The sequence below is a fragment of the Nelumbo nucifera genome, chromosome 5 (genome assembly GCF_055504915.1).
Source record: "Nelumbo nucifera cultivar China Antique chromosome 5, China Antique-T2T, whole genome shotgun sequence".
Lineage (NCBI taxonomy): Eukaryota > Viridiplantae > Streptophyta > Magnoliopsida > Proteales > Nelumbonaceae > Nelumbo > Nelumbo nucifera.
The window spans coordinates 9628779-9649938 of NC_142653.1; the positions used below are offsets into that span (position 1 = coordinate 9628779).

The following is a 21160-nucleotide window of genomic DNA, read 5'->3' on the forward strand; positions in this document are numbered from 1 at the left end:
AGTCTAAAAGATTAAGGGGTCAAAAAGATCAGAGACACAGATCCTTTAGTTTCATTGGGAGGGAAATGCACAATTTTTTTTTTTTTTTTTTATCATTAGAAATACACAATATTACTAGGAAGATGCATTGTAGAAGGCGGTGAGTGTTATTTCATTCTTATTTCTTCTTATAAAGGGGTTGGGTCTTCAAGAAAACTAGTGTTTTTTGAACTTATGATACTGGTATGGGTATTTGAACCTGAGTATCCCCGAGTATCTGGGAAAAGCAGAACCTTTAACAGGACATCCTTCTGAACAACCTGTTATGATGGGGAAGTTCCTATCCTAAAATTAATCCTTTAAGTGGATGATGGGGGTGGGGGGTATTAGTACTTTGTACCTAACCAATTCAATGAATTACTGCTGGCAGTTTGCATTATTATAGGACTAGTTGGAAACAGTTACTTTCGGAACCATAATAATAATAAAGTCAAATTATTTGCAACAAATTGATCTTGTAGGATGTCCCTGAAATTCTTCAATTTCTTCCATAAGCAGATGATTATTCATCTTTCTGACCGCCTCTCACATTCCATAGCCAAGTCACTGAAGAAAATCCAGAAAAGCTGGAATTGGGTGGCAGTGAATGTATTGAATATCAACTTAAGATGACCTAGAGAGGTTGTGGCTGTAGGAAAATTTGTGTATAATGTATATTGGTCCAAAATACTGTCCATAATAAACACTCAAAAAAGATGCTGTCCATTACTCATACAAAAAATGCTGTCCATAATATGGTTTAAATTGTAGACCAGTATCTGATTAAAAATTCTGTATTACAGAATTTATACAATTTAATGACTTATTTTTATCAATCAATAACGCAAGAAAATGGTATGTCAATGATGCATAAAAACATACCATTATTTACTTTCATTCTTTGTTTTCTGTAATGTGAGAAATGGAGTCTAGGTAACATTGGTTAAGCTCATGGTGAAATTTTAGAATGGAAACCAATTAAAGTCTGTATTTATTTCAGATCCGCTTATTATTTCTATGATTCAACTCTGATTCATCATTCTTGTGGACTGAATCAGTTGTTAAAAGTTTCCATCGTTTACAGCTGAAGTTATGAAATCCTTAAACATTCCTAGAGGTGTACGTCGGGTACTATTCAGAACGCTAAACACTGACAGGTATGGAATCTGTATTTTATGCAAGGCTTTTTCAGGCTTGTTATGAATCTTGTTTTTTTTTCTACCTTTTGGATCATTAACGAATAGAAATTTTATTGGTTACGATGAAAGAATGAATTAATGGTGGAGAGGATAGGTATAGGCTAGAGCATCAGCTACCTATCACAATATTTCATTGTTCATTACAATTCATTCCCTTGGGCTCTTAGCTCACTAGCTAAAGATACAACTTAAGTCTCATATCTGTATTTCCAGGACCCTGTAAAGCTATTCTTCATCCATCCAACTACCATCTTAAGTCTCCTACCACTGAGTTTAAGAAGTCTAGAGAATTTGCCAGCTTCTATCCCTATTGCCAATAATTCAGCCCTTGTGGAGTCCCCCTCTGCTATACGTCCAGAGAACATAACTGAAATCATGTAATTACATAGGATCATACTTGTACATGGGATCATACCATGATGATTCCTGAAAACTCCCCCAATTCCTCATAACCCTAGGTTACCCAAATTGCATCCATCAAAACCATGAATTTGAGGAGACCAAAATGGAAACCTCGTGGGCTCTAATCAAGGAAGAGGAAGCCACAATCTGCCACCTAAAAATATCGTCTGATGAGGACACTGCAAATAATGGTATCGCTTCTACCCAATTTGCAACTCTCACAAGGATACTTTCTATCAGAGTGCCCTTGGTTTGTGATAGCCTTTAAATTTTCTCATATTCCTCTCCCCACCAGATCTATAATATTGCAGCTCTAGTACACGTTCACATGATCTTGCCTCTTTCCCCAAGTAGAGAAAGGAGTCTTGAAATAGGATTCCCAAGTCAGTTAAGAGGCCACCTGCACAAAAATAGAAAGAAAGCTTCTCAAATTTCAGATACAAATGGATAGGAGAATTTCAAAAAATTCTCCTAGCGGAATAAGGTGGGCGAATTTCAAAAAATTTCTCTCCCTTTCAACTGGGAATCGAATTCCCTATTTAGAAAATCATATTTTCAAGGATCAATCTTGAACCATAAACTGAACCAGATGTGAACAAAAGCAGTAGGAGAGAATTATACCTGATACGGAGAAGTAATATCTCCCAATGGAGGTGTTCATGCCCAAGGAAGGATCCAAAGACTGCTCCCACTGAAGATGGCGCAGTGCAGGATGGAGCAGAATCAGCAGAGTTCTTCTCCAAGAACCTAGTCCTTCGCAAGAAATAGCAGGATGGCACGTGAGCACAGCTTCCTATCAGTCCTTTCACAAAGAACTGATATCAAGATCAAATCTTGACTTCTCCCACTGAACTGGAGGTCGAACTGGCAAGGTAGGCGGCAAGAAGAAGGAGGCGGCAAGAAAGAATTATGCAGGGTTGCTTAATTCTTTCTTCTGTGATTTCAGCTCTAAAGGGGATGTGAATATGTGTCTTCTAAAGGCTGCCGCCCCTTCCTTCTTTTGTAACCCTAAAGGATCAGCTCCTAATCCCATTAGGAGTTGCTGATCCAAATCATATTTTGATCTGACATCCATTTAGGTGATAAGGATAAACCCTTATCTTATCTGCAGATTAGATCAGCCTTCTCCTAATCTCATTAGGAGGTTTCCAGATCTGAATCACATTCAGATCTGGACTCTCTGAGTGGATAGGGTTAAGACTCTATCCTATCTACTGATCCATCTCAGAATTCGCCCCATATTTAACTCATTAAATTAGCCCAGTTCGAAATGGGCTTTAGACCCAATAAAGTTATGTGCTCACTTAGCCTTCCTAACTGCTGCCTAGTTGGGCTTCCTTGTACAGCGTGGGACCCAAGCATTGATCTACACATCAGCCACATGGGTTCAGCCTAGCCTTTGTTACAAGGCCTGGCCGAATACACTGTTACGGACAGTGCACCCCCTGAAACCCATCAAATGGGCTCTATGGGCCCAACACTTGCCCTAAGTGGTCCCTGGGCCAAGCCACCTTGTAACACCCAGGGACTGTGGGCAAATGCAAGATTAGCCCATCAGGTATTATCCTCAATGGTCTTGCACTCAACCTCTCAGCCCATAATGATCCAACACTGCCCGACAAGAGAGGACCTCTCCCTCGGTTGCAAGGAACAGTGTTGCACTCTCTACTTATATGGATCCCGGGAATTAAAACCTTTTGCAAACATTTTAGAAACCATAATATGTATACTTTTATATATCATATAAAATACATTTTGCAAACAAATCTCAACGATTGAAATCGGCTGCCGGCAGTCTTGGTTTCCATCAGAGAGAGTGCATCCCCGATCATTACCTTTGTCCGACAAAGGGGCTGATCCTGTCACTATGATCACCCACTCAGATGAATTCTCAGACTGTCCCAACATACCCAGGTTTTGACCCCCGCTAAGGATCTCACTGATTGGTACATCAAAAACAGTCCAATCCGACACCTAGTGCAGTATCATAATCGAGTCTAGGGATCGGGTGTAACTTTCCAGTTTTGCCCATTAATCTCCAAGGTCTAGGGCAATATTGGAAATCTGGTCCGGTTCAAAGATTCAATTGATCCTACACTGCATGTGCCTAGGGTCTCACCCTGGCAGCTGAGACAGACCACCCCAACCGACTTGGTGGCACATTAGTGTCAGCCTTATCAGGATAGGTCTCCCCAGACCGACCCATTGGCTGTGAACATTCTAAACTAACACGAGTCTCATTAAGTGTCCAGTTTAAGGGTATTACACAGAAACATACCAAGGGAACATGAATCAAATATGTACTTTTATTCATTTACAATAAACTCATAATGTACATCATTCTGATTGAAGCTAAGGGCATACAAAACTGTCCAACAACTCCCACTTGCACTTAGGTCCAATCAGGTACAAGCCGGAGTCCCATGCTTTCCACGTGTTTCTCAAACACTTTCTGTGATAGTGGCTTCGTCAATGGGTCTGTTACATTTTCTGCTGATGCTACCTCTTAACATCATCCTCCCGAAGGTCCAGTGTTGTCATACAACAATGGAATGGGTGATGTGCTGAATTCCAAGTTCAGGAATGAACACCTTCATTCATAAGGTAGCCTCACTTGTGGCAATGCGTTTGGCTTGGGTTGTTGACTGTTAATTTGCTACTCAGGACCCTTGTTTGCTGACATTCAGGAAACAACACACGATCCTATCGTGAAAACATATCCAGATGTAGACTTTCTATCATCTGGATCCGACTGGAAATCGGCATCGGTATACCCTTGGATCTGTAGTGAGTTACCATCGAATACCAGACAAAACTCTTTTGTCCTTCGAAGGTACTTAAGTATATTTTTCACAGCAGTCCAGTGCTCCTGCACTAGGTTGTCCTGGAATCTGCTTACCACACTCACTGCCTGAGCAATGTCAGGACGAGTGCACAACATGACATATATGATGCTCTATATGGCAGAGGCATAGGGAACGTCCTTCATGCCCTCAATCTCCTCAGAGGTCTTGGGAGACATCTTTTTGGAGAGAGTGACTCCGTGCCTGAAATGAACATTTCCTTTATTGGAGTTCTCCATGCTGTATCTTTTGACTATTTTGTCAATGTAAGCAGATTGGGATAATCCTATTATCCGCTTCGATCTATCTCTATAGAGTCGAAGACCCAGTATATAGGAGGCTTTTCCAAGATCTTTCATGGAGAATTGCTATGAAAGCCATACTTTCACCGTATTTAACATTCCTACATCATTCTCAATGAGTAGAATGTCATCTACATACAGAACCAAGAAGGTATCCTTATCCCCACTGTACTTCCTGTAGACACAGGGTTCATCCAGATTCTGTTTGAAGTCAAACGATTTGAAAGCATAGTCAAAACGGATGTTCCAACTTCTAGAAGCTTGCTTAAGTCCATAAATGGATCTATTAAGTTTACATACCATGTGTTCCTGACCTACAGCAATGAAGCCTTGCGGTTGCTGCATATAGATATCTTCAGCAAGATCTCCATTCAAGAATGCAGTTTTGACATCCATCTGCCAAATCTCATAATCATGGCATGTTGCTACAGCTAGCAGGATCCTAATGGATTCATGGCCACAGGCGAAAAGGTTTCTTCATAATCGATGCCCTCTTTCTGAGTGTACCCTTTCGCCACCAGACGAGCTTTGAAGGTCTCAACTCTACCATCGGGGCCCTTCTTCCTCTTGTAAATCCATTTGCAACCGATTGCTTTTACCCCGGAGGGCGGATCTACTAGAGTCCAGACTCCATTGGTCTCCATTGAGTCCATCTCAGCTCTCATGACCTCCACCCACTTCTGGGAATCTATGTCCAACATAGCTTCCGCATAAGTCACGAGATCCTCCTCACTAGTCAAGGTTTCCACCAGGTAACTATCCTGGTCATAACCATAATGGACTGGTGGCCTGGATACCCGAGTGGATCTTCTAGGTTGGTCACTACCTGGAACTTGTGGGACATCTCCCACTACTCTTGAACTCTCCTCATCAAGAACTACTTCCTGACGATGGGTGTCCAGGATGTAATCGGTTTCCAAGAATTGTGCATTTCGGCTGTAGAACACCTTCTGCTCACTTGGGTCATAGAATAGGTAACCCACAGAACCTTTTGGGTAGCCTACAAATAGGCAACGACTGGTCTTGGATTCCAACTTGTCTGCACTCATTCTTTTAACGTGTGCTGGACAACCCCAAATCTTCAAGTGTCTGACACTTGGTTTCTTTCCGGTCCAAAGTTCATATGGAGTGTTCGGAACCGATTTGGTTGGAACCCGATTCAGCACGTAAATCGCAGTCTCTAATGCGTAACCCCAAAAGGATGTGGGTAATTCTGAGTGTATGAGAAGTGACCGGACCATATCTAATAAGGTCCTATTCCTCCTCTCTGAAACACCGTTAAGTTGTGGTGTAGCAGGAGGAGCCAATTGTGATACTATCCCATTGTCCTTTAAGTACTCCCTAAATTCGTCAGAGAGATACTCGCCACCTCGATCTGATCGAAGGGCTTTAATTTCTCTCCCTAACTGTTTCTCGACCTCTTGTCTGAACTCCTTGAACTTTTCAAAGGATTCAGACTTGTGTCTCATTAGGTACACGTAACCATATCGTGAAAAATCATCTGTAAAGGTGATGAAATACACGTGTTGATTCCGTGTCCTAACACTCAGGGGACCACATACATCACTATGTATAAGGTCAAGTGTGCTTGTACATCTTTCAGGCTTACCGTTAAATGACCGTTTTGTCATCTTACCTTGTAGGCAAGGCTAACAAGTGGGAAGATCTTCTACAGTTAGAAAATCCAAAGGACCATCCTTTACGATCCTTGTGATTCGGTCAACACCGATATGGCCAAGTCGGTAATGCCATAGGCACGTGGGGTTAACTGTATCACGGACTCTTTTCTTGGGGATTTCAGCCGACGTAGTTTCGGTTATGTTAGTTTCTAGAGAAGGATGTAGAACATAGAGACCGTTCTCCAGTTCCCCGTATGCGATGAATGTGTTATTTCTTTTAATAGTAATCGTATTACTAAAGAAGACAGAATAACCATCTGCACACAATTTTGAGACAGAAATCAAATTTCTCCTTAAATTCTGTACATAAAGACAATCTTTCAGTACAATAATTCATTCTCTAAAATTTAACTCCACGGTTCCTATGGCCGTGGCTGCAGCAGTTGCAGCAGTCCCCAAGTAGAGCGTAACTTCTCCTTCACTCAGCCTTCTGCTTACCTTGAACCCCTGTAGTGAGTTACACGCATGAGTTGAAGCCCCGGAATTAATACATTAGGACGTAGAAGCTACCAATAAATTGGTTTCTATAACACAAGTTTCGAAATTACCTTTCTTGGATTCCAGGTAGGCAGGACAGTTCCTTTTCCAGTGGCCGGTCTTCTTGCAGAAGTGACAGGCATCCGATGCTTTGTCTTTATTCTGCTTCTTGGGTTTGGCAGCCTTCTTCTGGGGCTTTCTCTTTGCCTTCCTTTTCTTGCCCGGTTTCCCAGCTTCAACAAGCATGGCAATGGGCTCATCCTTTTTAATCAATTCTTCGGCCCTCTGCAACATATTGTTGAGTTCCTGCAAGCTGACGTTCAGCTTATTCATGTTGTAATTCATGATGGATGGATTAAAGGATGGAGGCAAAGAGTTGAGAATCGCATCGATCTGTGTCACCAGATCTAGCCCGGATCCAAGAGCCTCCAGTTCGTTGATATAACCCATCATCCGAAGATAATGGTTGTGAACTTGTTGGCCCTTGGACATCTGCGCGGTCATGAACTGTTTCAAGACCTTCTGCCGAGTAGAACGATTATGCTCTTCGTACATTGTCTTGAGACTGTCCAATACGTCCTTGGCAAGTTCGGTCTGATTGAACTGCCTCTGTATTGGGTTGTCCAAGGAGGCAATGATATAGCAGCGGGCAAGGGAGTTTTTCTCCTCCCATTCTTGGTATTCTCTTCTCCGGGCCTCAGAAGCCCTATCTCCCGGACGATCCGGGGCAGGATTCTTGGCTACCTTATCCAACTTTTCAGAGGTTAAGACCAACATAAGGTTCCTGTACCAGTTGGCATAGTTTGGGCCCTTCAGCTTGTTGTCATCAAGTAGCTTTGCAAATTGTTCGTTTGCCATTTTCTGATAAGAGAGCAAACATCAGTCCAGAACCTAATTTGATTCATGTTCATTACATAGATATGGATTTTAATCTACGTTCCATTCCCATTTATTCATCTCTGAGGTTTCCCTCCTTTCTCAGTGACGGAGACTACGGGTTGTCTCTGGAAATGTGGGAAATCACATAGGGTGCATGAAGCCAACTGTTTCAGCTGCATAACCCCACCACCTTTCTGTGAAGGATCATATTCACTCATCATATGAGCTTTCCCTTTGGCCTCTGTCAGACAAGGTTCAGAGCCGTTTTCAGGTAAACCTTTCTGTCCAGTGAGTGCTTACCCATCATATTCGTGAACGCCAAGGTACCGTGAGAGAGTTCCCATTTTCTGGTGAAGCCCCTCCTACATCGGTCTATGACACCCCTATCATCTTATGAAACACTCAGACAAGCCCAACAGCAAATGGATAGCCCATTTTCTGGTGTGTTTCCTCATTACTGAAGGACTCATCCTCATGCTAATGATGGAAGGCCTTTAGAGAGTTCATCATATGAATCTCCCTATCACATGCACTCATATTAGCTGGAGGGAACAGTAAATTACGCCCTAGTAAATGAAAGGTAATTCCACAACTTGCTTTATATAAAAAAAGTACATGTTAGGTGAGACCAATTTGGCACTCTTTTGCAAATTATAACAAATGTTGGTTTTCATATGTAGTACCTCCCAACAGAATGGCCTTATTTTGGGTGGTGGCATTCCTTTCCAAACAGCCTACATAGGAAACAATAGCAAAGAAGAGGCTCTTTGGATCATTTGTCACAATTGGAATTTGAGGTTTCTATTACTTTTGGATATAAATTGATATTGTACATCATCTCTTTTATCCTTTTTCTTCGTGTTGCACTTAATTCATTATATTGCTAGAAACCTGATCCTAATGTCCCTTGTTTTGCTGTTCCTCTCTTGTTTGTCCTGAAATTTCCAGAATACATCTGCTCAAACCCTTCCTTCTATCATCTCACCATCAAATCTTGTTGCAAGTACAGTTCCACCAATGATGATGGTGATAATGATTATGATAATCACCACCGTCATTATTATTATTATTATTACTACTACTACTACTATTTCTAGTACTATTATTAGTACAATTACTAGTACTAGTAGTACTATGTGACAAATTCGGTAAGTATTAATTTAGGTCTTGGTAAAATCACAATATTCAAATGCTATATGTTTGAAGGTTTGGTTAGCTAACCAATAACTTGGCAATAAAATGGACAAGGTATTCTGCTTTCTTAGGTAGCAGTATTCTCTAGATGCAATTGCATAACATTCCATGTAACCAAATATTGTTTATCTCAGGGGATTAATGTGGAAAAAGGAGTTTGATACAAGCTATGTTGGATTTATGAAGGATGGTGCAAAATGGTTGGTTGAGAACACTGATATCAAACTTGTTGGTAAGATCAATAAACATCATAATTTTGAAAAGATTGGGGTCTTTGCATGTTCCAGTAGATGGTAATTAGTAGCTTATTTAGTAGATATAATGAAATATTTCCCATATGGCATGACAATGTACAGTGGTCATTGCTGTGAAGTAGCAACGAAATTGCTTCAGATAATTTCCTTTGGCTTTATGGTAGAGCTAAAGTGCTACTAAAGTGTTGCTATTCCATTGTGGTAACTATGTCCTACTTGAGAAAGAACAAGTGGTAATTTAATGCTCATATCTAGAGAATCACAAAAAGAGCAGTACTCCATGCATGTTCAGCTTGGTGCCTTTAGAGCATTTTTTGTCATCTTATTTTCTTTTTTGAAAAAAATAAAAAAACAATGCTTACATGATGGTTATGATGAGTTGCATATGGCTGAGCTTTTGTCACTCTTGAGGGGATCGTGGCTGGCATGATCTTTAGGTTATGCTAGAATCATGGTAGAGAGAGGCTCTCAGGTTATACTGGTCTGGATGATAGATAGAGGAGAGCATCCATCACTCTATGAACTTAATGGAGGTGTTAATATGTCTAGAGATAAATGCTAACACAATACACTTTGGACACATGGAGTGCCCCTATCACATGAGTTAGAATCTGTAAGCTGGTTCAAATTGCCCTCTTTAAGCATCAATTCTTAAAAGTTTTATGATATTTCATTTGTCTATTGATAAGTAACATGAATGCCAAATGCAAAACTGCCAAAGAAAGAAGCTGGCAAGAAATTGACTAGGTGTGTTCAAACATTCCAAAGTCTATTCATGGTTAGGTTTGATTTTTGTGATCATATTATTGTATGTGGTTCATCCTCATGTCTTAAGCCTTAAATATTCAAATGTTAATATTATTATATATTGACATTGTCATAATCATCATCATCTAAACCTTGTGGGGTTGGTTGCATGAGTTTACATTATTATATATTTTAATAAATTTTAATTACTGATTCATGAACTAATACATTATCCTAATTTTTCTCATTGGATCTTCTTATGAATGGTAAAATAGGCTCCAGCATATCTGTCTTATATGCAATCATGGCCTACTATTTATGCACATAAAGTTTGAAATTCTCTCCCAGCAACATCCTTTTTGAACCAGTAGAGCTCTATTCAAAGTTCTGTGTTTATTACAATTGCACTTTCGGGTTCTTATTTTTCCAAATAAGTATTGATGATTAATTTATTTGTTCCAACATGCAGGAGTCGATTACCTATCTGCTGCAGCATATGATGATTTGATTCCTTCTCATCTTGTTTTCCTGGAAAGCAGGGTAAGCGGCTTATTCAAAATGAATTGCAAAATGTCGATTGCTGATAAGCAGGACTTTGATCAATCAATTTGTCCTCCGTGCAATGTGTGAACTATTTGGGTACACAGGGATTGACAAGTTGACCGCTAAATAAGATGTGCTAACAATGATGCAAAGTTCTGTGTGTTTGTGTGTCTGTGTCTGTTAGATGCAAGTTGGGTACCTGATTTGAAGCCTTTAAATTACTCAATCCCACCTCAGTTGTACCCATCCAATTGTGAGACTAGATATGATATTTTTTTTTATGAGAAATGATGAACTTTTTTTTAAAGGGAACCGTGTCAATGCTCAAAAACAAAGCAGCAAGCTAAAACTAGTAGAAAGGACTTCAATGATAATATATTACCAGCACCTATGCTCACAGATCTCTAATTACAGCAAAGCAGAAAATTACAGATTACAACCCAGCCCTGAACATCCCCATTTGCTGATTCCTTGCCACTACTGCCCTGGCTAAAAGAGTCTGCTAGTCTGTTAGCACTTCTAGGCACCCAGTTGAATGAGCTATTCAATATGGTACCTAAGGATTGTATTTGTCTCACCATCATCCTAACTTTCCAAGGAATCAAATCTGCAGATATGATATAAAACATTTAGCATACATGTCCCTCTTTTGCAAAAATAGAGAGAGACTGGATGGTCTGAGATAGGGAAGGATAGTTTTTCTGTTTCAAAGAGAGCTTGGAGCGGTGGTCATTGGTCATGGCACATTCTCTAATGAACTCATTACGGGAAGAAAGACATGAGAACTTCATCTTTCTATTTTATGCCTTGTTTCTTTTTGATATACCCTCACCCATTTTTTCTACTTTGTATTACAACATGCTATCCCAAACACTCTACAGTTTACTGAGTTCAAATCAATATGACAATATAGATGCATATATATAATACTATTTTAAATTGATAGAAATAAACACAAGCGAAAATAAAAATGCTGAAAATAGATTTATGGTCTACTGCTTGTTAATTGACCTTGTTGATGCTTAAGTTATCTTTGTTGACCATATCACAGGTATTAACTAGTGAATGGTACAGTCAATATGGCCCTCAATTGACTATTCGATGCTTTGATTGCACTGATGTTTGATAAAAACTTTTCCTTGAGTTCATCTCTCTAGTGATTTAAACAAGTGTTCTTTATCTAATAGGCCTTTTTGAATGTTTAGATCAGCCACTCCCCATCCCTGATCCTGATTTTGGAATAAATCCCTGTCCCCGACCCCGATCCCTAACGGGGTAAAAGTTGTCCTCCATCTCCGATCCCCGGTGGGGATGGATTCCCCATGGGAACCCAAATCCCCAAAATTTTTTAGTTAACAGTCTTTTTTTTGAAAAATAAGTTTACTTAAAATAAATAAAAATGAAGAAATAGTTGGTTAGCCACGAGTGTGGGGTTCCATACCCACACTCAGGCTCTAGTGTGTGTGGTTTCATACCCACACCTAGTTGTTTCTAATTTCTTTTATTAGTAGTTTCTAATTTCTGTTATTAGAAGTTTCTAATTTCTGTTAAGTTGGGCTGGCTGGCCTTATTGTTTCTATTTTTTGTTTCTTTCCTATTCTTGTAAAGATCCTAAAAGCTATAAATAAAGGAGTATATGGGGCAGCAGATCATTCACCACTGAACCCCTTCTTTCTTTTCTCCTCTCTTCACTCTTTTTCTCTCACTCTCTCTTTCTCTGTTTTCTTCTCTTCAAACCTGTAATACAATAAACAGTTCTTCTTTCAAGTTGGTATCAGAGCCTTAGATCTAGGGTTTCTCATGTGGATTTAATTCAACCGACCACATGAAAATTGTTTAGGGCTGAAAGTTCAGAAAGATCCTTATTTCGGCTGATTCTTGGAGGTTGCAAGAATGCTTTAGCAGCTGTCCTAAGATTGGAGAGAGCTTCTTGTAATCAGGAAGAATCAGGCAGGAATTGAGTGATCAAGATCGATTTTTTATCAAGATTGGAGGTGCCGATCAGTTTTTTTCTTGGTTCTTTGATCAAGATTCAAGGTGCTGACAGTAATCGATTGATCAGTTTTCTGGGCTTTTTTCTTCATAAAGTAAGTACCTTTTCTTGAGATTGATACTCAAAAGGAATTTGTTATTCATTAAGAGAGGTATGGATAGAAAATCTCAGGACTAATATCAATCCCAGGACAGTAGTTGATTGTTATCTAGCTGCAAAATCATTGTCCTAGGTCGGCTGTTATCAGCCTTGAAATACAGTTTTTTCTTGTCACAGTAGTTTAAAGCCTCTTCTTAACTTAGAATGGAGTACAAGAACCAAGAGGAAGGTGCTTTTGGGACTGGTGGTTCAGGTAACATGACTGAAAACACCTTTCAGATTACAACTGTTAAGTTTGATGGATCAAACTACTTGGAATGGGCCCAATCGGCCATGGTGGCTATTGGGGGTAGAGGAAAATTGAACTTCTTGGTAGGGGATGTGAAGGAACCCTCCAAGGAGGACTCTACTTATGCTAGGTGGGTCTAAGAAAATTTTTTGGTGATGACATGGTTGTGCAACTCTATGCAGCCACACATCAGCTGAAACTACTTGTGGGCCAAAACAGCTAAGGAAATATGGGATGTTATGAAGGAAACTTACTCTCAGCCTCTTAATGTTGCTAGGGCTTATGAGCTAAAATGTGAGGTTAAAAATCCGAGGCAATGAGAGAAGCATCTCTTTGTTTACTTTTCAACCTTAAAATTCCTGTGGCATGAAATTGACCATCTTGAAACAATTGAGTGAGAGAGTCAAAAAGATGCACAGACATATAGAAAGCAGGTTGAAACTAATAGAGTTTTTGAGTTCTTAGCTGGTCTGAACTCTGAATATGACATTGTGAGACAACAGTTGTTGACAAGACATAGTGTGACTTTATCACAAGCCTATTCCCTAGTGCATAGTGAAGAAACTAGGAGAAAGGTTATGTTGCAGCAACAGTCCTCCGAATCAGCCTTGGTAGCAGCTAGACCTAAATCTAGGGGGGGGGATAAGGAGAAGAAGGAAGCTAAGAAGGACTTAGTATGTGAACACTGCAAGAAACCTAAACATACTAAGGACACCTGTTGGAAGTTGCACCCTCATCTAGTTCCAACAAAGCTTAGAAATAAGAAAGGGAATGCTAATATGGCTGTCAACACTGGTAGTACAACTTCATCAGGCGTAAGAGGCACTCCTCTAGATACCCTATCTGCAGTCCGAGCTACTCTGACTCAGCTAGAAAATGAATTTAGTAATTCAACTCAGCCTACTTCAGCCCTTGCTCATACAGGTACAAGAGCTACTGCTTGTCATGCTTCTGTCCCAGGTAATACTAGACCTTCCTGGGTAATAGATTTAGGTGCTTTAGATCATATGACCAACATATCTACTATATTTAGCACCTATTGTTTATCCTCTGGGAGAGGCAATTTCTATTGCTAATGGCTCTCTTGTACCAATTTCTGGCAAGGGAGACATCAAATTATCAGATACAATCACCCTATCCTCAGCTTTGCATGTTCCCAAGCTTAGTGCTAACTTACTTTCAGTTAGTAGTAATACTAAAAATCAAAACTGTTCAATAACTTTTTTCCCTGATCAGTGTATTTTTCAGGATCTGGAAACGAAGAAGGTGATTGGGATTGGCCGTGAGATGAATGGAGTCTACCTGCTAGAACATTCACAGGGGGAGCAGTGTGAAGCAGGGAAATATCTTGTTTCTCAGTCTTGTAGTAAGATTATGCTTTGGTACAACCGCTTAGGTCATTTATCTTTTGGGTCTTTAAAGAGTGTTTTCCAAACTTGTTTGAGTCAGTAGAAGTGTTTGGGTTAAAATGTGAAAGTTGTGAACTTGCAAAACATAGTAGATTATCTTATCCTTTAAGTAATAAAAGAAGCAACCTTCCTTTTGAAACCAAGGGGGGGGTATAGATATTTCTTATTATTTGTTGATGACTATACCCGTTTTTCATGGGTCTATTTTATGCATTCTCGAGATGAGGTCCCCTCTCTAACCTAAGCTTTCCATCAGATGATCCTAACTCAATTTGAAACCAAGATCAAGATTCTTAGATCAGATAATGCTAAGGAATACTTTGCAAAACCATTGGCATCCTATCTTCTTGATCATGGGATCATTTATCAGAGCACCTGTCCTCACACACCTTAGCAAAACGGGGTTGTTGAGAGAAAAAACAGATATTTTAGAGGTAGCTAGAAGCATCATACTCAACTCTAATGTTCCCATACGCTTCTAGGGAGATGCAATCCGTACAGCCATATACCTCATTAACAAGGTTCCTTCACGGGTCCTAAACATGCAAACCCTATTCAGTCTTCTATATCCAGATAAGGACCTATTCACTATTCCCCTCAAAACTTTTGGGTGTACTTGTTTTGTTTAAATCCTTGGACTTCATCGCTCCAAGTTTGATCCCAAAGCCACTAAGTGTATTTTCCTTAGGTATGAACAAAATCAAAAGGGATATTGCTGTTATGAGCCAGATTCAAGGAAGTGCTTTGTGTCCATGGATGTCACATTCTTTGAGGATATGCCCTACTATCATAAGGCTTCTCCTCAGGGGGAGAAAAGTGAGGAAGGGATTTCAATTTTAGCTCCAAGAGTTCCTTTACCAGTCCCGGTTACTGAGGGGGGAGTTGTGAAGAAGGTTGTCAAAAATGCAGGGAATTGAGGGTGTATCACAGAAAGTGGTGGAGGCAGGTTGGTTCTCATACTCAACAGCAATCCAAGCCAGTTCCAACATCTTCTACAGCTCCAGATCCAGACACTACTACTGCTCCCACTGTTGATCCCACTGTTACAGAGGTTCAACCTTCACCGACAGATGACCTTGATCTTCCAATTGCTATTCGTAAAGGGAAGCATTGTTGCACCTCATCCACTGCCCATTGCATCTCCAAGTTCCTTTCTTAGAATCCTACAGATCTTACTTGACATCTATTTCTTCTATTCCTATACCCAGAAAAGTGCAAGAAGCTCTTTTGATACCTGAATGGAAGGAAGCAATGCAAGTAGAGATGGATGCTCTTGTCAAAACAACACATGGGAACTAGTTAACCAGCCTGAAGGGAAGAAACCTATTGGATGCAGATGGGTGTTTACTGTGAAATATAATGTTGATGGTACTGTAGAGAGGTATAAGGCCAGATTAGTTGCAAAGGGATTCACACAAACTTATGGCATAGACTATACAGAAACCTTTGCACCTGTTGCAAAAATGAACACTATCTGAGTTCTTCTATCCATTGCTGCAAAATTCTTATGGCCACTATTTCAGCTAGATGTTAAGAATGCCTTCCTCAACGGAGACTTGCAAGAGGAAGTATACATGGAGTTACCCCCTGGTTTTTATAGTACAGAAGCAGGAAAGAAAGTTTGCCTTTTGAAGAAGGCCTTGTACGGGCTGAAAAAATCCCTGAGAGCTTGGTTTGATAGGTTTAGATTGGCTTTGGACAATTTTGGATACATACAGGCTCAATCAGATCACACCCTCTTCTTTAAGAAGATAGGTCATTCCTTGACTCTACTTGCAGTCTATGTAGATGACATTGTGATAACAGGAAGTGACACTAGTGAAATTGAAACCCTTAAACAACACCTTCACAAGGAATTTGAAGTGAAAGACCTAGGAAAGTTACACTATTTCCTAGGAATTGAGGTAGCTCAATCTAAGCATGGCATTTTTATCTCCCAAAGGAAGTATGTTTTGGACTTATTGGAAGAAACTGGCAAGTTAGGAGTGAAACCTACTGATACTCCTATTGAGCCTAACCATAAGATAAGTGCAGAAAGTGGATAACTCCTTGAGGACAGGGCTATGTACCAAAGGCTGGTTGGGAAACTTCTTTATCTCTGTCTAACCCGACCAAATATTTCTTATGCCGTCAGTGTTGTCAGTCAATACATGCATTCTCCTAGGACCACCCATCTCCTTGCAGTAGAAAGGATCCTTGCCTACTTAAAGAGATGTCCAGGGAGAGGTATACTCTTCAAGAATAATGGTCATATGAAAATAGAAGTGTATACAGATGTGGATTGGGCTGGATGTGTTGATGATAGGAGGTCCACCTTTGGATATTGTGCATTTGTGGGGGGAAATCTTGTTTCTTGGAGAAGCAAGAAACAAAATGTTGTTGCTCGCTCCACTGCAGAAGCGGAACACAAATCCATGGCCAATGGTGTTGTAGAAGTGTTATGGCTGAGATCCTTGCTTAATGAGTTGGAGGTTGATTATGAGAAGCCTCTGATGCTGTATTGTGATAATCAAGCTGCAATTAATATTGTCCACAACCCAATACAGCATGACAGGACTAAGCATATCGAGGTTGACAGACATTTTATCCGAAAACGAGTCGCATCTCAAGAAGTATGCCTTCCTTACATTGCCTCAGACATGCAGTTAGCCGATCTCTTCACTAAAGCAGTCACAAAAGGCAAATTGGAGACAGATCTATGCAAGTTGGGCATGACAAATATCTACTCCCAACTTGAGGGGGAGTGAAGAAATAGTTGGTTAGCCACGAGTGTGGGGTTCCATACCCACACTCACGCTCTAGTGTGTGGTTTCATACCCACACCTAGTTGTTTCTAATTTCTTTTATTAGTAGTTTCTAATTTTTGTTATTAGAAGTTTCTAATTTCTATTAAGTTGGGTTGGCTGGCCTTATTGTTTTTATTTTTTGTTTATTTCCTATTCTTGTAAGGATCCTAAAAGCTATAAATAAAGGAGTGTATGGGGCAGCAAATCATTCACCACTGAACCCTTCTTTCTTTTCTCCTCTCTCTCTCTCTTTTCTTCTCTTCAAGCCTGTAATACAGTAAACAGTTCTTCTTCTTCTTTCAAGTAAAAAATTTAAAATATAATATATATATATATATAATATTTAATACATATAATTGGTGTCAGGGCGGGGTGGGGACCTCATTCCCCACCCTGACCCCAACTCCGACCGGGCATCCCTATTAATCCATGCCCCCGTCCTCGCCCTGTTAAAGCAATCCCCATCCCTGACCCCATCGGATCAAGGAAGTTTGGTACCCTGTACCCATTGGGGATGGGGAAAATTGCCATTCCTATTGGATTGATAACTAACCTCTGGCATTTTGTTGCTTGAAGTGTTCTCTCAGTGTTGATCCCGTCTTCCAGTACTTGTCAGCCCAAGATTTTACCATTGAACCAAGCGTTGGCCCCTTTGAATATTTAGTTGACTCACCAACACCTTCACAAAATTTTATAACAGAATAAGTTTTGGAAGTTGTTTTATCACTTTTCATATCTAACTACTTAAGAACTACAATGATACTCTTCTTGAGGATGTTTTTTATGCATTGCTTGTTAAAGGTATATGCATGCATATGCAAGTACGAATGGATGGTATTGCCCCAATGATAACGTTTCTGAATTGCTTCAGGAAATCATTCTTGTGGAAGGCCTGAAATTGGACGGCATTCAACCAGGAATATATTCTGTACATTGCTTACCTCTAAGATTGCGTGGTGCTGAAGGATCACCAATAAGATGCATTCTCATCAAATAATAATTTTCATGTATGTCTGTTTCATTTCATCTATCTTGGTTATTGCTTCATGACTATTTCAGTGTTGCTGGCACCATGGGCTTCAACTTTGGAATGAAACTTTCAGTTTTATCACCTGTTTTTTTTTTTTTTTTTGATCAATAACAGAAAGCTTTATTAATGAATAATACTTGTGAAATTTAATTACAGAAAAGGGGAGGTAAACTATCCTAACTCCCCAACATCAAAAGGACAAAGGAAAAACTAAAAATTAGCCCAAAACAAAGAATCCTTAGCCACCCCTTGCTTAGCTAACCCATCAGCCATTGAGTTAGCACTCCTTTTCACCCAGCTGTATTTCACCTCTAAGTCCTTACTCAGCCAATTAAATTTTTTCTTCTCATTGCTGTAAGCCACTGTTGTCTCCTTTCAGCCACCTAATCACCACCTCCGAGTTCCACTCAATAACTAAGCATGTGATGCTTAATTCTCATGCTCTTTGGATTCCTTCAAGAGCTGCTAGAATTTCAGCCCTAAGAGAATCACCCTCTCCAATTGGCCCAGAGAATATGGCAATAATATACCCCTCCTCATTCCTGAACACACCCCCTATCCCAGAAGGCCCTGGATTCCTTAAGCTACATCCATCAAAATTCAGTTTTATGAATCCAGCGGGACGGGGGTCCAAGAGGGTCTATAGGTCCTCTTACAAAGAGCAGCAGTAGCTACCTGTTTCCACTTTCTCAATAAGTCAGCCAAAGAAAATTCAGAGAATATCTCTATTGATTTCAGCCAGTGAGCTACCCTTAAATGTATCAAGTCTATGGTTTTCTGCGGTTCTTTCCTTATCTGAAAAAATTCCTCAAATAAGAAATTCCTTGTAACTTTCTGTTGTGACTGATCTGTCATGGTTTTTTCTTTAACTATTTTCTGAATCTCCTCATGTCATGGGCCTGTTTTTTATGTTTCTCACTTTGTATTTATATTATGATAGGACATAACAGATTCCTATAATAATATTCAAGGTGGCCCCATGTGCACTTTAAGGTTTTTTCGCACATAGGGAGGGAGTGGTTCCTTCTTATATTACAATCATTTCAAGGTAATGGAGCCCCTGAATCTTCACAAATGTTTCTTCATAATGCAACTTAAAATTATGATCTGAGAAGCACCAAATCATTCTATAGGAGAAGACAATTGGAGCTACATTTAATCTCACTAGTGGGCTTCTTCTAACAACTAGTTTTAACGCCTGGTTTTGCTTTAAATGCTCCAATAACCATATTTTCTCTATATAAAACCATGTAACCTCAAGAAAGAGTTACCTAAATTTTACCTTTTCTTTGTAGAGCTGAGAGCTTTGTTTTGAGAGTGAGAAATCCTCTTTGAGCCAGTGGCTCTTCTTTCACTTAGGTGAGTGAATCTCTATGTAGTCGACCTCTCCATCTATAAGAGTTCTATCCGATTTCCTTCTTGTTCCTTTAGCCATTTCTTCCATTTTTGTTCTTATTTGAGCCATATCACTCCACAATCTGAATCAAACAATAAAGAATGGCTATCCTAATTGTGATCAGAGCACCTTTGAGACTATGAATCTTCACAAGCCTCTATCAAATTCAGGTTAGAACATAACCAGCAACTATCCTAATTATGATCTGAAATCCAATGGTAGTTGATGCATAATATTAAATTTAAGTCCTTGGAATGGGTACCTATGCATTCTAGGCATTAGTTACTTCTGATAGTTGAAACAAGCTGCTGCATGATTCCAAAAATTACTGACCCCACGAATTACCTTTGAGAAATATGACATACCTAGATTTAATCTTCTGGCAGGTTTTGGTTGCATCAGACCGTCTGCAACAAAACATACTTATGGAAAGTTTTCCACCTCTGTACCGATTATCAAGAAATAAATAAGATTTCCCATTTTGTTAAGATGCCTTTTACGTTGGAATTCCTTTTGCTAAAAAATGAAGAAAAAAAAAAGAATCTGGATTCCTACTAAAAAACAATAAGCAACTAGAAAGTCAATGCTTATTCCAGCTTCTTACACTCTGGAGTAAAAAACCTTGCTGCATCTCATTACTTATGTAATATAATGCCATATCTGAAAATTATGTTAGTGTGAGATGCAAGTACTTGTTTTAGATGATATTTTCTTTTTTATAGCTAATATGAATTTTCGACATATGTTGTAGGAAAGTCTTCTTTGCAAGGCATGAAGTGGAGTACCGAGTTTGGGATGTTGACTATGTAGATTACTTTTCACTTGGATTCTTGTTAACAATGAATTACATTTAAACAATGACTTCTTTTACATTTGAAAGTGTATCTTCTTTTTACCAAGGCAGGTCAACCCTTATTTGCTACATGTATGGAAGAACCATAGGCCAAAATCTTGTGAACCAATTTGCTCCGGACCAATTCATGATTGGTATCAAAAGGACTTCTGTTAAAATTTGAATCCTTGGTCTCGAGATCCAAATACATGCTTAAGTTAATCCAACCATACCAACATATTAACTATATGATGCAGGTACTTGCCTCTGGCTTCACGTCCAGGCCATAAAAGTTGCATCAATTTTTATATCCTTTTATTTTTATGTCAACCAACGATTTAAAAACCGGACCGGACATGGAACCGTTCTGTCCACCGGTTCCTGGATTGAATGGTCTGATTGTCCGGTCTGAATGGAACGGACAGCCCGTTCTGATTTAAAAAATATTTAAAAATAAATAAATAAAATAAAAAACAGCAAAAAACTGTTGTCTGGGTTGACAGTTCAACCGCTTGATCAGCGGTTTGCTGACCAAATCAATGTTTTTTGGGCCCATGTGCAGTTTTAAGGTGAAATAGAACCAGTTACCTGACTGATTCCTGGGTCAATCGGTCCAACCATTTGGTCCGGTTTTCAAAACCATCATGTAAACCAATGTTTTTGAATTGTCGTTGACCTAGACGGTCGGATCGTTCGGTCTGGGAATCGTCGAGGCAACCAATTCCGTTTTACCCCAAACCCGGTCCTTGGCCAAAAACTGTTGAATTGGTCAACGACCTGTTGACCCGG

The 21160-nt window shown here is 39.7% G+C and overlaps 1 protein-coding gene across 7 annotated transcripts in view; it reads left to right on the plus strand.

The window, feature by feature from the left end:
- Positions 1–20556, plus strand: part of LOC104607111 (cyclase-like protein 2) — a 31950-nt gene extending 11394 nt beyond the window's left edge. Inside the window, exons 3-9 of one of the 7 annotated variants that reach the window (XR_016076599.1) lie at positions 1103–1175; positions 9128–9225; positions 10464–10534; positions 14155–14284; positions 17985–18120; positions 19084–19191; positions 20291–20556. Coding sequence is in view for 5 of the 7 variants with exons in the window: in XM_088888699.1 (XP_088744825.1) it covers positions 1103–1175; positions 9128–9225; positions 10464–10534; positions 14155–14284; positions 17985–18076 (464 nt within the window). In the remaining 2 variants the exon portion in view is untranslated. The remainder of the gene's footprint in view (positions 1–1102; positions 1176–9127; positions 9226–10463; positions 10535–14154; positions 14285–17984; positions 18121–19083; positions 19192–20290) is intronic. The other 6 variants (XR_016076600.1, XM_088888699.1, XM_088888698.1 and 3 more) reach the window with 6 other exon arrangements.
- The last annotated feature ends 604 nt before the right edge of the window (positions 20557–21160 follow it).